The 16,275-nt window shown below is 34.8% G+C and overlaps 2 protein-coding genes and 1 pseudogene across 4 annotated transcripts; 2 read left to right on the top strand and 1 right to left on the bottom strand.

Annotated features, from left to right (window-relative positions):
• Positions 1–408: 408 nt before the first annotated feature.
• On the bottom strand, positions 409–3,841 carry LOC110673381 (uncharacterized protein At5g49945). The gene is made up of 3 exons (XM_021836504.2): positions 2,635–3,841; positions 933–1,136; positions 409–843 (listed from the first exon to the last, which is right to left on the bottom strand). Exons 1-3 carry the CDS (start codon positions 3,655–3,657, stop codon positions 613–615), a joined length of 1,458 nt encoding a protein of 485 aa, XP_021692196.2. The 5' UTR covers positions 3,658–3,841; the 3' UTR covers positions 409–612.
• A 3,524-nt stretch (positions 3,842–7,365) lies between these two features.
• Positions 7,366–11,100, top strand: LOC110673357 (APETALA2-like protein 5; annotated as a pseudogene).
• A 643-nt stretch (positions 11,101–11,743) lies between these two features.
• On the top strand, positions 11,744–15,604 carry LOC110673353 (uncharacterized). 3 transcript variants are annotated; one of them, XM_021836463.2, is made up of 7 exons: positions 11,744–12,421; positions 12,612–12,637; positions 12,720–12,753; positions 14,045–14,132; positions 14,254–14,415; positions 14,587–14,751; positions 14,860–15,604. In XM_021836463.2, the coding sequence occupies exons 1-7, from the start codon at positions 11,991–11,993 to the stop codon at positions 15,328–15,330; spliced, it is 1,377 nt and encodes a 458-aa protein (XP_021692155.2). In that variant the 5' UTR covers positions 11,744–11,990; the 3' UTR covers positions 15,331–15,604. The 3 variants fall into 3 exon arrangements, with proteins under 3 accessions (XP_021692155.2, XP_021692156.2, XP_057989242.1); XM_021836464.2 differs by having other exon boundaries at positions 11,746–12,421; positions 14,587–14,733; XM_058133259.1 differs by lacking the exon at positions 12,612–12,637 and having other exon boundaries at positions 12,067–12,421.
• Positions 15,605–16,275: the final 671 nt, after the last annotated feature.

Here is a 16,275-nt window from a genome sequence, read left to right as displayed (position 1 = left end):
ATAACTTATAATATATTAACATATATTAATTACATATCTATATTATATATAAATAGATTTTTATTATTTTTATTATTAAATTTTTATTAAAAATTTTGAGAGATAAAATAAATAAAAATAAAATTTAAAATAATTAATAAAAATTTAATATATATATATATATATATATATAAATTAAAATTATTAATAACCACATGTTAATGCACAAGCAATTCTATAATTTTTTTTTTTTTTTTAATTCTATGCTCTTCGTCTACTAAATTATTTATAAGGAGAATATTTTTTTTCTTTTCAAGTTTGATATGAAAAATTAAGATAATTTTTTAAAAATTTAAAATAAATTTATTTTCATATAAATTTAAAAGGAAATTGCTATTTAGTTTAATAATTGCAAAATTGCTCCAATCCACTCCCAAACCAAGTGAAAAATGTCATCTAAGAAAAATTTCAAGTTTCCAAAGTGTTGCATTTTAGTACATTCTCAGCCCTAAAGTACACTGCGTGAGAGCATGGAATCAAGAAAATCTATGCATGCCACAGCTACCATGTAAAAGCATTGAAGGAAGAAAGTAAAATACGGTGTTTGCCCAGTGACGGGATTTATCTTAAAATCTAGTGAGCACGGTTCATCTTTATTTTTGGCATACCCTTCTTCATCTGACGAGCACGCTCTTTTGCTTCTTTCTTGCGAACAGCCTCTGCACTGAGCTTTGCTTCAGCCTCCTCTTGCATCTTTTTTCTCTCTGCCTTCTTTTTTTGCAATGCTTCTTGCCTTGCGTTTTGAAGTTCTTTGTACACCTCTTGAGCTGCTTTCGACCTGGCTGCCTCTGTTTTAGATCGAGCCTGCAATATTGCAAAGCAATGTTTTAAGACTATCTAAATTTGTAAATTATTCAAATAAGACTGCAAAAAGCAAATATAAGCCAACTCACCTGGGAACTCAACTTGTACCGCCCAATTACATCGATGTAATAAGGAACTAGAGCTATTAATCGAGTCATATCAGCCATGTTGTTAGCATCAGGGAGTGCAAACTTGAACAACAGCATCTTCTTATGTGTTCCAGGGTGTTGATCAGAAAAATGCATCGAGATGAAACCCTTGCCAAATTTCTCAAAAGCCTTTTCACCAAAAACCTGCAGAATTTCAAATGCAATTCATATTGCATAGTTCAAGTAACCTAATAATTTTTACACTTCTACAGCAGAACAAACATGTTCATAACATAAGAAATCACCGTTCATAACTACTTCTGCTTCCACCTAACATAAGAAATCACTGCAAACGAAGGACCAACTGATGATATGTGTGGCTCTTCATGCTCGGTCCCATGAACTACCATCACAGATCCACTAATGAAAGTACCACAAAATGAACAGCCGAAATGATAAAATTCTTCATAAGCCATAATATGGTCACGTTGTCACAATGTCACCCCTCCCAAACTTATGGCACATCTATTCACCCAACTAAACAATGAACAGAAGACCACTTCCCTAGAACCTTTGTTCAATCTTCATAATAAATCGTCAGGACAGTTTGGTATAGCTCATTTACAAATCTTAGCACAACTATTTAAACTACATCATAAAACCCATACATGAAATCCATTTAACTCCCTACTTGAATCCATGCCAAGTCAACCTACCAAATAACTGGAAAATGCAGATAAGGACAGTGTCGCATTATGCTTTTTTTAATAAGAAAACACTCCTTAGCGGAGAGAGAAAAATAGTTCCTAATTATCATTTTAGGATTCCTAGACATTCTAAATAAGATATTGACAGCAAAGAAAATAAAATTTCCACAATTCACAATACATTTACAAGAACTTGTACAAATTTACAAGCTATCCTTAGAACAAAACTTTAAAAGTATAATCTGCAATCTAACTAGAATCATTAAGGAAAATAGCCATTCTTATTACTTACTCCCAAATTACATTGCATTACCCACTACAGGTCCACAGTTTCTGAGAAACACAAGGCACATCTCTTCTACAAGTCAAATCTACACAGGGAAGAGACTGCGGTTCCCTTATGGTGTAATAAGATTCAAGAAAAAACTGCTCTCAAAAACAGGTTCAAGAAGAGCACTATTTTGCACTAACGGATTCAATAGAATATCAACTACTAAATTATTTTGCTCCATCACAAAATTGGCTACGGAAATAGTAATTACTAGACATAATCATTTCAAATAATTCTCATCTCATCAAGATACAACCCATATACACAACGACAACTGCACCACCAATCAAGCCTTAATATCAAACTAGTTGGAATTTCTTTTGCCATTCAGCTCTGTTTGAAAATACACTAAAAAAAATACTAAAGTATGAAGTATCAGAACCTAAAATCTATGGTACTAAAAGATTCCAAAACAAACCCCACCCAATCAGGCATAATGAAACTATAATCCATATATAAGGGAACTCAACAATGTAAGACTACGCTACCTCATAAAACAGAGCATCAAATAAAAAATTAATGCACCAGGCCATAGATAAAAATTCAAAATCACAATACCAATTAAAAAATTCAACTACACAATGCCTTATAATCAATACCCGGCTAATAATCAAATAAAGAGCAAAAGCCAGTAAGAAGGCAAGAAGTAATTTAATAATCTAACCTGCTCAAGCACAGTCTCAGTGATCAAATCCCCAGCAACCTCCTTGGACTCTGAAATAACACCCAATTCCTCAGACACCCATCTCCTGCCACTAGGTGGCTGCGCTACAATTACTGCAAATCTCTGCAAATCCCTCACCTCTTTCTGCATGCCTTTGGCTGCCTTCTTCTTTGCCAGGGCGAAAACCACATGATCCATCGCATCATCATTCATATAAACCTCGAAAGTAATCTCATCCTTGCAAGGCACTATCATATTATAAATCCTCGCAATCAAATCGTGCCTGCTCTTCAATTCCATGGTAGCCAATAACCCTTGACAGTACCTACGACCACTAGCATAAAACTTAAAAACATTCTGCCCTTCTTTCAACAACAGCGGCGAATCATCGCCTTCTCCAACACCCAGAAGGCTAAAATTCTTCTCGAAAATAGAGTCTTTGGTAGCGAATTTTGCCGCCCAAGATAGCGCCAAATTCTCATTTTCGCGTTTCCCAGTGAAGTAATTGATAATGAACATGATCAAGAAAGAGACGCACACAATTTCCACTGTATAGGATTGCTGCTTCTTCAAAAACGTATTTGGTTTTGGATCTGTGCTTTGGTTATCAGCGTGAAAGGTAGACTCCATAGCTTTAGGGGTTTCCGGCGGGGGTTGATGAACAGGGAGACCTTCAAATTCATCTTCGTCCCAGTAATCAAAGCTGGTGGTTGATGGTGGAGAGGATGGTTTCGATTGATCCGATTCGGGTTTCGAGGATTGAGAATCCGAGTTGGAACTCGGGTTTAGCTCAGAATTTTCCGATGTAGGCTCTGGGACTGAGGTAAGTGGTGAATCGGACCGAGTTAAGGGAAGATCGGTGAGTTTAAAGGAGTCATGGTCTATGGTTTCCTCTACGACGTCGTCTTCTTCGGCTTCGAAGCCTTCGAAGTGGGAATCAGCAGCAACATAAGAGGGAGAGAAGATGAGTAGTAGGAGGGAGAGGAGAGAGAGAAATCGGAGAAATGAAGCGGGTCTGGTCATTGCGTTGGATTGGGTAATTTTTCTTGATGGAGAGGAAAGATATTTGAGGTTTTCTAGAGACAGAAATGAGAGGACGGAGACGGCGGTTGCGATGGAGGAGAGAGTCACCGGCAACGGAAGAAACGAAGTGGAAGATGAGACTGGGGCGAGTACACCAAGGCCTATGGAACTGACACTGCCACGCAGTCTAAAGGGCTGGATTTATAAAGGATATTTTTGGAAAACAACAAAATTATAAAAAAATTTATTAAATAAATAATTTTTTTTTAAAGAAAATTCAGTTTACCGCTTACGTGATTAAATTTTCCTCTAAATAAAAAATATTAATTACCGTATAAGTCCTCCCAATATTTAATGTTATATTTAAATGTATATATATTTTTTATTATTGAATGAATTACATTTATATTATATTATTTTAATAATTTTTAATATTAACGATATTTTTTTTAAATGTCACTTAAACTTTCATAATAAAAAAAATTCTAATTAAAAATATTAAATAAAAATTTATTTTTTTTAACCAACCAATTTTTTAATTAAAAAAAATATGTCATTTACAAGTTACTTTTCACAAAATAAATGAAATTTTAAAAAATAAAAATTAACTAGAAAATTTTGTACAAAAATTAATAAATTGTTACAATTAATTTACAATGACAAAATAAAACACTTTTAATTTTTTTAACAAAATTATCTTACAAAAAATAAATGAAATTGCTGTTAGTATAAAATACTATACTTAAAATATATTAAGGGTCTAAAATTAAAAATTGGTTCAATTTATTTTAAATCTAATTTATTTCAAAATATTTGTGAAAGCAAATTCAATTAAAAAATATATATAAAATATTATTTTAACTATTCTAATTTTAAATGTATTTTATCACACTCACATATATCTAATAGATATATGAATTATAAATATAAATACATATGTTTTCATACAATTATTTCTAATAAATTAGAAGATAATGCACAAAAGATATTTTAATAAAAGATTATACTTATTATATACTTTCAATAATATATGCATATATTATATTTAAACTTTAACATATATAATTATTTAAATATAAAATATATTAATTATCTAAATATAAAATATAAAATGTAAGGGAATAATTTATTTGATTTTGAAAATATAAAGATTAAGTTATTTATTTCATCAAAATATCATAAATTTAATTATTTCAATTAAAATTTTAATTAATGAGAAATTAATAATATGCATTATTTTACTGATGGAATAAAGAGTGAAAAATTAATTTATTTAATTTTAAAAATATAAGAATTAAATTATATACTTTACCAAATACTTAAGGAGTAAATTATAAGTTATTCTAAAATATATTTATTTTTGGAAACTACAACTATACCCTAAAGATTTTTGAAATCTCAGGGGCTCCTTGTGTAAGGCGGACAGCCCGTTACCCTGTGAGGATTGGCCAAACCCAACCAAGCCGTAGGCCTATGAAATGATATAAGGGCACGATTGATGAGAATGAGTAGTTTGGCGGACACTTTTATAAATATGGAAAAGTCCAGGGGGGTGTGATGGGTGAGACATACTGATGTCTCCTCCTGCCAGAGGTCACTATGTTCCTAATGCTCTTTAGGGGGGTGTGACTAGTTGGCCACTGGTGAGCACGGTCGGGCCCAGCTAGTTGCCGAAATTGGTGTCAAGCTCTCCACCATCTCCGGGGTCACTGGCGCAAGGGCGTGACTCTAAGTGAGCTCCTTACGTACTCATTGTACTAGGCGGCGGGCATCGGGCTCTCGAGGGATAAGAGCTCGGTGTCTCCATGAAGAAGGAGCTTCATGGACACTACAAGGCCGAGGGGCTTGTAGTGCGCGTCTCTCCTAGGCCCGAGGTTTCTATATAAAGCCGACGATGCTGCTCGGTATATGGGCCAGTGATGCTACTCGGTATATGGGAACAAATATTCTACATTGGCTTTGGATTCAGCCATATGGTTGGATGTTGCTTGTTGCATTGCTTTCGGACGATGCGTGTTGCTAGGCTTTCAGTAGATGCTGGAGGATGTACACGATGAAGGGCGACATCGTGCTACAAGGAATATCAATGCTCGATGATCGGGGTAGATACTTGAAAGACCCTTGATAAGAACATTTGAGATCCTTTATAAGGGGGAAAGACCCTTGAATACGAGTAGGCTGGCCTAGATTGAGTGGAAGTCTAGGCGCCGCACGGGACTACTGTCCGAGCTAGGAAGTGACCCTGTGACAGTAATATGTCACAGAGGTGACTCAATCCCACATCTGCCAAGTATGGGGGAGTGACTGGGCTAATATGAAGGGGGTGGCCTTGCTTGGGTAGACGCGTTTTGGGTTGGGCAGAGGCTCGGCCCAGGAACAAAACCGTGCGGGCCGAGGCCCAAAGCAGACAATATCTACACACATGAGGCCCCTGTGACATTTGGTATCAGAGCCGACCCATCTTGATCGACTCACGCCAAGTGCACAGAGGTGTAGGCAGGGTGGCCGGACTGCAACGAGGTCGTTGCAGGATCGGGTGGGGGAGATGTAACAGAGGTGACTCAATCCCACATCGGCCAAGTATGGGGGAGTGACTGGGCTAATATGAATGGGGTAGCCTTGCTTGGGTAGACGTGTTTTGGGTTGGGCAGAGGCTCGGCCAAGGAACAAAACCGTGCGGGCCGAGGCCCAAAGCGGACAATATCTAACCACGTGAGGCCTCCGTGACACCTTGGACCCAAGCTCAATCCATCCCTGGATACTCATAGGGGTCGGCTTTACAATGATTCAATTGAGTTGTATCACCCTTCAGCTTCTCCATCATCTTCACCATATCACCACCTTCAACATCATCAGTTGCTTCTTTTGATGAACAGCTGCACGCTAACCTGAAAAACTCCATGTTTTTCGTTTGAGGTATCTCCTTGTCTATTCACAAGAAGGGACAGGAGATATATACACATTTTCGATCAAGATGGCTGAGTTGCATTTCCAATCTCCAAACCGGAAAAGTAGTTTGTGCTTGATTCTAATAGGTTCGAAGTCTGTGTCTTTCTAGTTCAGTGTTTCCTCTTGAGTTTTCGTGGACTGTGCATGCAGGAGCCTTGTGATAAGAGGAATATCGTTTGAAGGATACTGACTGCAAAATTTCCTAGTTTATAATTGATTTTTTTTGAATGGGAGAAGTAGGAACTCGAACCTAATCTAGCAGATGAGTGATAGGTAGGCATTGATATTTTTTGAATTGCAGGATGTGGATACTTAAAATTGTGTACAATTTCAAAGAGATAAATATGGCATCGCATGTGTTTGCCATATGGCCTTCAAAGCTACTAGTTTGCATGGAAATCAGGATGATTGTTATAAACAAACTCTTGTAAACCTTGTGAAAGACACTACAGACAATTAGTCCCTGCAGATCCCTTAATAATTTGCAGGTTCTTGCACATGATTGTCCGTTTCAGCTTTTGATATTCTTTCCTCATCTGTAGAAATTTGTTGTTTCAATTATTCCATGACAGAGTTCATAATCTAAAGAAGTTTTAGTACTTACTTGGAAGTGACTGAAAAGCGAAAGTTGGAATCTTCCCCATTGATCAATGCTTATTGTAGAAACTTACCCATTGATCAATGCTTATTCTACAGTTAAAAGTGAAAGAAAAGGAAGAATGACTTGGGGGTCATTGGGTAGATTTAAAAAATCCTTAAATCCATCGAGAAAAAGGAAAAGAAAAAGGAAAAGTGCAGACATATGAAGAAAATTTTCACATCTTCTGCACCACAACCAAGGGGCAAATGGGTTCAATGTCCTTTTGGAAAGCTGAAGTGGCTTTTACAAGGAAGCTTCCGTCAGTAGAAGCGCGTCTAATTTTCTTGTTTATTAATTCCTTCCCTTATGATCCACAAGACACAGCTCTCCAAGCTCTAAGCTCTCTGTATACTTCTTCTTCGGCGAACAGAAACTTCCTCCAGCTGTTCTTGATAGAAAGTAGCTTCTATGTCTTACCTCAATCTAAATGCGGAATCGTTGGAGTCAACTCAAAACTCGGTCCCGAAGGAGGGAGAAAGATTAGGGAACTCCGATTCATCAATCGTCAATCCGTCCAGAGATGGTGATAATGACAATAACAAGGGTGTCGATCACATGGTAGAAGTAGGAGGTGGCAGGGATGAAAGTAAGAATGACAACGACGCAGCGGTGGCGACGGAGCTATTTCTGGGAACCAATGGAAGGGAAGTGGGCAGGGATTCAGGGAATTCTCAGAGACAAGAAGGGCAAGAGAATGTCTTGTCTGCGATTGGCCAGGAGATAAGTGGCGGAGAGGTACAGGGGAACATCAGGCGGAGGAGGGGACCCAGGTCTAGGAGCTCACAGTACAGAGGAGTGACGTTCTACAGAAGGACCGGGAGATGGGAATCTCATATCTGGTACTTTTGAATTTTTTTTTTTTTTTTGGTTTATAAATTTAAGTTTTTGCTCTGGTAGATCGAAGTTTTATAAAATGCAAATTTTAAGTTTCTTCTGTTAAATAACATCTTTTTACTATTTTCCTCTGAAGTAGACATGCTAGTGAAAAGTAAGTATGCCTTGATCTTTTTCTAATTAGCTCAGTGATATATTAGTGTCGTTTCTATAACTATAAGAATTCAATTCACATCTGGATTATGAGTCCAATGAATTTTTGAAGTGGAATGAAATATTATCTGATTGGATTTCCAAATATGGATTGTTTGGATAATTTTTTCGTTTTTATTCTCCATTTTGTGCAGGGATGCGGGGAAACAAGTCTACCTGGGTACAGATGTGATTTTAAATGAAGGATCTTTAGTCATTGTCTATTCCTTGTATACTTGACTGACTTTAATATTGCATTTACTTAGGTGGATTCGATACTGCTCATGCTGCAGCCAGGTGAATACTGTAAAGAAAAGTGAATATTTATGTATTTTTTTAACATGAAACGTAGTTAATTTTTCATTAATTAAGGGAGTAGATTAGACATGATATACTTAAATATAATTAATCAATACAACACTAAGCTAAGTTGACAGATTTAACATCAAGAACAGAAAAAAATACTTTAGCTTAATGCAATATGCGGGGAGCAGTTCAAGATCATTTAAATGCGATAAAGTCTCACAGATCATATTCCTTTATCTTGAAGGGGAGAGAGATTGCATCCACAATCATGGTTGACATCTAACAATTAGAATATTTGTTGATTCTCTCTCTCTCTTGATCTCATATTCTACGTTAAGCTTTGTGTTTAACATAATGTAGTTTCTGTATTTAGAGCCTATGATCGAGCGGCTATCAAATTCAGGGGTGTTGAAGCTGACATCAATTTTAACTTAAGTGATTATGAGGAGGAACTGAAGCAGGTAGGATAACTGGGAAGAAATTGATAGAAGTAAATTCAATTGGGAAGAAGTTAGGATAGTGATACAAGTAAATTCAATGTGTCTCAAATTATGGGAGTAATGGATACTTTTCTTATTTTGATCAATGTGCAGATGAAGAATTTAACCAAGGAAGAATTTGTATACATACTTCGCAGACAAAGCACTGGTTTCTCAAGAGGTAGCTCGAAATATCGGGGGGTGTCACTGCACAAGTGTGGGCGATGGGAAGCTAGAATGGGCCAATTCCTAGGCAAGAAGTGAGGATCCATTAGAAACTAAGATTTTCTGACAATTTTTTATTTTTGTTTCTATTAAGAGTAGACATAACTCTTTTTTAAGTGCCTTTTGGTGTGTCACTGAGATCTATATCCTACTACTTTTTAACTGCGATGTTTTTATCCTTTTTGAGTATGGAAAAACAATTCTGAATAAGCCTATTTCAGAGAAGAAATTATTTCCAGTGGTGCTTTCATCATGGAAACTATGGTGCTTGGTTGCAGGTATATTTATCTTGGGTTGTTCGACAGTGAAGTAGAAGCTGCAAGGTACAAGTAACATCAATTATACTCTCCTGTTTCTCGATATATTGCTCTAAAATCTCCATTCCAATACATTTTTTCCTTCAAATTTTGTGTAATGCAGGGCATATGACAGGGCAGCTATTATATGTGATGGAAGGGATGCAGTGACCAACTTTGATCCTATTACATATGAGGGTGAAATGTTTGAGGCCAGGAATGAAGGTATCTTCCTCATGTTAATCAGCAACTGCAATGGCTGAGGAAATCTTTGTTTAATGGGTTTCTGTTGCAGGTGGTGGAATTGATCTTGGTCTGAAGTTTAGTCATCCACTTGGCAATGGCCACAGGGGAAATGAAGAGCATCTCCAGTCCCACTCAGGCTCTTAAAATGTCCAAAACGGGGGTTCAATGGTATTTGATCTAAAGAAATTGATATTTCTTTTTGAATGTTTTCATTTTCTTATACTAGAAAATTTTTCATTTTGTTTTAATTTCAATGTAAGTTTAATGTTAACCTTTTCTGTTATATCATCTCTATTTTCTAAATAATTGTTGGTGAACCTTCTCTGGATAAGGATCAAACTGAGGACAATGAAATCCAGTCTTGTCTTGCTTCCCCACCAGCTCATTCACCTGAGACTGATCACTTCAGTTGCGTGGATGTTGAACATGGCAATGACATTTGCAGGACAAGCTGCAGAACAGAGAGTTTGAAAAGAAAGGTCAAAGTCGAAATCAAAATATTATATTTAATTTGAAGTTAATTAGGAACTATACTTTCTTGCAAGATTGCTAATTTATCTCTAATCTTTTAACGCACCTCAATTGTTTCTTTTTCTTCTATAAAGGTCCTCGAGTGGATGTTTGCTATTGCCAACTTCATTGTTGAGCTCTTGTCAATAGTTTTCGAGCAGCTTTCCTCCCAGCATTACTCTCTTTTTCTGCCAATATGCGTGGGGATGTCTTTCCTAGCTCTGTTTATTTGCACCTTCGAGCTTGCATATAAGGCTCAGAAAGAACGAGCCACTTGGCGATGGTGTGGCACAATACCTTGGTTTTATTATCCTTCTCAAAGTGGCATTCGTCTTGGTTCTTTCATAGACATTGCTGGATTGGTTTGTGCTTTTGGTCAATGCATTCTTACAACAGTTGGTTATTGTTTGTTCCTTAGGAATGGTAATAACCCAATCAAAATATCCATTTGGGCTAGCGTCTTTGCCTCTTGTCAGTTGTGTTCCAAGTTCTGTGGAGAATCCAAACATGAAGTTCATGGGCAAGATACTTTACCCGTGCTCAATGCAGCAAGCCTGTCTCGCTGATCGCTAGTCCCTCCATGTGCTACGCTGATCTTCCTCATCGTTACCACTTTCAACATCAGCAGTGACTTCTTTTGATGAGCAGCTGCACAAGTTGCATGAGCTTCTTATATTTGTCTTATACGTATTCATTCTGCCTCTAGCTAGATTAGTGCTAATTTCATATTTCCTAATCAAAATTGAATAAATTATGCATAGACAGTAACTACATTATATAATACTTTAAAATTTAAGAAATATATAATTTATTAATTTGATTATTTAAATATTTTTAATACATTTTAATATTTATTTATTTTAAAATTTTAAATGTAATTATTTATTTTTGAATTTAAGTGTATTTAGTATAATATTATTTATTTGTAATTTAAAATAATAAATTAAAATAATTGGCTATAGTATGTAGAAAATATATTTATTTCAATTTATTCTTTCAAATTATAAATAAATAGCATTACATTAAATATTATCAAAATCAATAGTTATAAATTTAAAACTTTTAAAATAAATATTAAAATGTATTAAAAATACTAACATAATCAAATTAATAAATTATATATTTCTTAAATTTATAGGATATTACATAACCTAGCAGTGTGCATATATTGTTAAGCAATTAAAATTTATTAAATTTTGATTAAAAAAATAAAATTAGGAAAAATGTGAACAAAGATAAATATTTTTTTTATTTATGGTATTTTATAAGATTAAAAGATAATATTAAGTTTATTTAAATTGAAATTTAGAGAGTTTGAATTTTAAAAAAAAATTAAAATTAAGTAATAGTCTTGAAAAAATACATTGAGACTCAAGTAATATTATTAATTGCTTTGTTTTCTATACAAGGAAGAGGCAGAGAAAGGGGAAGAGTAAGAATGATGAAGGGCAGGAAACTTCTACAGCTAGCTTATAGCTGGCAGCTGCTTATTGTTGACTTCTGGCTAGCTAAGTCAATGCCCAAGTACTGTTTAGCTTTTAGGAGGAAGCTTCCATCAGTGGAAGAGCGACTAGTGTTCTTGTTTATTAATTCCTTCCCTTAACTCTCCAGGCTCTAAGCTCTCTGACGAGAAATTCTTGAGAGGAAGTAGGTTCTATGTCTGACGTTACTCTGAATGCGGAATCGGTGGAGTCAACTCAGAACTCGGAACAGAAGGAGGGGGAAAGGTTGGGAAACTCTGATTCATCAATCGTCAGTCTGCTCAGAGATGCTGCTAATGACAATAATAAGGTTGTTGATGATATAGTAGAAGTAGGAGGTGGCGGGAATGGAATTGAAAATGAAAACGACGCAGCGGTGACTACTGAACTTTCTCTGGGAAGCAATGGAAGGGAAGTGGGCAAGGATTTTGGGAATTATCAGGGGCAAGCTAGGCAAGAGAATCTCTCGTTTGAAATTGGACAGGAAATTAGTGGGGGAGAGGTACAGGGAAATATCAGGAGGAGGAGGGGACCTAGGTCTAAGAGCTCACAGAACAGAGGAGTTACCTTCTACAGAAGGACTGAGAGATGGGAATCTCATAGCTGGTACTTTGATTTTTTATTTTTTTAAGTTTTTGATCTGGTAGCTCTAAGTTTTTATCAATATTTTCCATTGAGGTAGACATGTTAGTGAAGTTGAATGAAATTTGAAGTGGAATGAAATATTGAATTGAGTGGATTTCCAAATTTGGGATTGTTTGGATAATTTTCTTTTATTCTCTCCATTTTGGTGCAGGGATGAAGGGAAACTAGTCCACCTAGGTATAGATATGATAAATGAATATTCTTTTGCCATTGTCTATTCCTTATACTTGACTGACCTTGATATTGTGCATTTGCTTAGGTGAATTCGATACTGCCCATGCTGCACCAGCCAGGTGAATACTGTAAAATGAAAGTGAATATTTATTTATTTATTTTTTAATTATAAATTTGTTTTTAGGTATGTCAAAGATTATAAGTTAGCTTTGAGAAATGATTTAATAGGATCCTCCTATTGTGAAAAAATTTGATGATTTAATCTTGAGATTTAATTATATTGATATATTAGACCTTACCGTTAAATTAATTGTTAATTTTATTACATTATTTTCAATTTAAAATAATTTAATTAGTGAAGTTTTGCTTTATTAATAAAATATTTCATACATCTAAATTTTTATTTAAATATTTAATTTATAAAAAAATTAAATATTTTTTATAATTATATAGTTAATAACAAAATTATATTTTACTAAATTCTTAATTTTTTTTATATTATAACATATAATTTTGGAAAAAAATGTTTTTTGTATATTAAAGTTCTTTTAACATGATTTTCAAGAAAAAAATTATATAAAAAATTTATTTTTATATGATCTGATATAATTTATTTTGACAATATATAATCATATTCAAATATTTAAAGTTATAATTTATTTATAATTTATAAATATTCTCAAATTTTAAATTAAATTTTCTTTTAAATTAGTTGTTTAAAAAAATTAAATTTTATTTTATTTTAAATGAAAAATTAATTTAAATTTGGTATAATTTTTATAGTATTGATTTAAAATTTGGTTGTATAATATTTAAATACTTTTAAATAATATATATTTAAATGATTATAAGCTTTATTTTACATTTAAATACTTAATAAAATATATAATTATTTAAATATAAAATAAATAATTACTTAAATATAAAATTTAATTGTGGGGACTATTTTGTTAATAAAATAAAATTTAAAAATTAAATTATTTTAAATTGGATTAAATTTTAAGAATTAAATTGTTTCTCATAAAATACACACCTAAGGGTGTAATTCATAATTTACCTTTTTTAACATAACACATTCTTTTCACTAATCAAGGGAGGAGATCACACATAATATACTTAAAAATTTAAATACAAACAATCAATACAACTCTAAGCTAAGACGACAGATTTAACATCAAGAACAGAAAAAACTTGCCTCATTCAAGAGGCAGGGAGCAGCTGAAGATCATTTGTATGTGATTAAGTAGGACAGATTAAACTCATTTATCTTTAAAGAGGAGGGAGCTGCACCTAAAATCAAGAGGCATATGACATCAAACAGAATATTTGTTGGTTCTATTTTTAATTTTTATATTGATCTCACATTCCAAGTTAAGCTTTGTGTTTAACATAATGTATTTCTGTATTTAGAGCCTATGATCGAACATCTATCAAATTCAAGGGTGTTGAAGCTGACATCAATTTTAGCTTAAGTGATTCTGAGACGGATCTGGTGCAGGTAGGATAAGTGGGAAGAAGATAATAGAAGTAAATTCAATTGGAAGAAGTGAGGATATAGTGATAGAAGTAAATTCAATGTGTTTCAAATTTTGGGAGTAATTGGCTACTTTTTTTTTAAGATCAATGTGCAGATGAAGAATTTGACCAAGGAAGAGTACACATTCCGCAGACCAAGAACTCGTTTCTCAAGAGAGAGCCCCTTTGGCAATAGCCACAGGGAAAGTGAAGAGCATATCCATCCCAACTCAGGCTCTTGCGATGTGGACAGCAGGGATTCAAGGGTATTTGATCCAAAAAAAAAAATTGATATTTCTTTTTGAATGGTTTCATTTTCTTATACTACTTCAAAATTTTTCATTTTGTTTTAATTTCATTGTAAGTTTTATGTTAATCTTTTCTTTTATAAAATCTCTATATTCTAAATATTTGTTGGTGGCCCTTCTCTGGACAAGGGTCAAACTGAGGACAATGAAATCCAGTCTTGTCTTGCTTCCCCACCACCTCATTCACCTGAGACTGATCATTTCGGCTGCATGGATGTTGAACATGGCAATGGCATTTGCAGGACATGCTGCAGAACACAGAATTTGAAAATGAAGGTCAAAGTTGAAATCAAAGTATCATATTTAATTTCAAGTTAATTAAGAACTATACTTTCTTGCATGTTTGCTAATTTCTCTCCAATCTTTTAACACTCTTTGATTGTTTCTTTTCCTTCTATAAAGGCTCTCGAGCGGATGTTTGCTATTGCCAACTTCATTGTTGAGCTCTTGTCAATAGTTTTCGAGCAGCTTTCCTCCCAGCATTACTCTCTTTTTCTGCCAATATGCGTGGGGATGTCTTTCCTGGCTCTGTTTATTTGCACCTTCGAGCTTGCGTATAAGGCTCAGAAAGAACGAGCTACTTGGCGGTGGTGTGGCACAATACCTTGGTTTTATTATCCTTCTCAAAGCGGCATTCGTCTTGGTTCTGTCATGGACATTGCTGCATTGGTTTGTGCATTTGGTCAATGCATTCTCACAATAGTTGGTTATTGTTTGTTCCTTAGGAATGGTAATAGCCCAATCAAAATATCCATTTGGGCTAGCGTCTTTGCCTCTTGTCAGTTGTGTTCCAAGTTCTGTGGAGAATTCAAACATGAAGTTCATGGGCAAGACACTTTACCTGTGCTCAATGCACCAAGCCTGTGTCACTGATCTATAGTCCCGCCATGTGCAACGCTTATCATCGCCGCCTTCAACATCAGGAGTGACTTCTTTTGATGAGCAGCTGTACCAGTTGCATCTTAACCTGGAAAACTCGATGTTTTTCATTTGAGGTATCTCGTGTTAGTCAGTGATTATTTGGAATTATGCCTAATGCAGTATTCTGTTTGATGCTGCTAAGACACAGAGTACTCAGTAATAGAAATTACTTGTATTATCCAGTATTCTCTTTGAACCAATAATATAAATTTCATTTTCACTTGTATTTTGATGCTGCTTGGGTTCAGTCCAAAGCTTAGTGGATGATTTCTTTGTGATTTCTGCTGATCCTCATTGCCCTCGGGTTGTTGGTCCACCTTGCACTAGTTCCTGGCAGCCTCCTCATCAATTGGATTGGATCAAAATGAAACTGTGATGCTTGTTTGAATACTCCTGGGCAAATTGGTTTCAGTGTAGTGTATAGAAATGAGGCTGGTGAGGTTCTGGCATGTCCATCTAAATGTGTTGTTGGAGAATGGTTGCCGGAAATTGCTGAAGCTATGTCTATTGCTGCTGTGGCAGAGCCACAACCCAAATAGAAAACAGAGGAAAGGGCAGAGAAAATAGAAGAAAGGGGAGAAAAAAGGAAGAAGATTAGAGAAAGAAGAGAGAGAGAGAGAGAGAGAGAAGAGAAATAGAGAAAGAGAGTGAATTGTTGTATTATTGATAAGATGATCTCTAATCCAAGATTTATATAGTATTTATACTTGGTAATGCATTGAGTTTATTCTCTACATTTAGTTACAGTAACAAATGGTAACTGCAGTAACAAACTAATCAAATAACTCCTGAACTGTTCCCTCTTACTCTTGACTTGAGCTTCTCCTTCTTCCTGAGTCACTGTCACAAAATTGCCTTCTGTCTTCGGTTAGCTGTGGATCTGAGCTTCTCACATCT

The sequence above is a fragment of the Hevea brasiliensis genome, chromosome 14 (assembly GCF_030052815.1).
Source record: "Hevea brasiliensis isolate MT/VB/25A 57/8 chromosome 14, ASM3005281v1, whole genome shotgun sequence".
Classification (NCBI taxonomy): domain Eukaryota; kingdom Viridiplantae; phylum Streptophyta; class Magnoliopsida; order Malpighiales; family Euphorbiaceae; genus Hevea; species Hevea brasiliensis.
This window is presented reverse-complemented; position numbering and strand designations above follow the sequence as displayed.

Coding starts and splice junctions, on each gene's coding strand:
- LOC110673381 (XM_021836504.2), bottom strand. CDS start 3,657: ATGACCAGACCCGCTTCATTTCTCCGATTTCTCTCTCTCCTCTCCCTC. Junction 1,137..2,634: donor CTGAGACTGTGCTTGAGCAG/GTTAGATTATTA, acceptor GAAATTCTGCAG/GTTTTTGGTGAAAAGGCTTT. Junction 844..932: donor GGTACAAGTTGAGTTCCCAG/GTGAGTTGGCTT, acceptor GCAATATTGCAG/GCTCGATCTAAAACAGAGGC.
- LOC110673353 (XM_021836463.2), top strand. CDS start 11,991: ATGTCTGACGTTACTCTGAATGCGGAATCGGTGGAGTCAACTCAGAAC. Junction 12,638..12,719: donor AGGGAAACTAGTCCACCTAG/GTATAGATATGA, acceptor GCATTTGCTTAG/GTGAATTCGATACTGCCCAT. Junction 12,754..14,044: donor GCCCATGCTGCACCAGCCAG/GTGAATACTGTA, acceptor TTCTGTATTTAG/AGCCTATGATCGAACATCTA.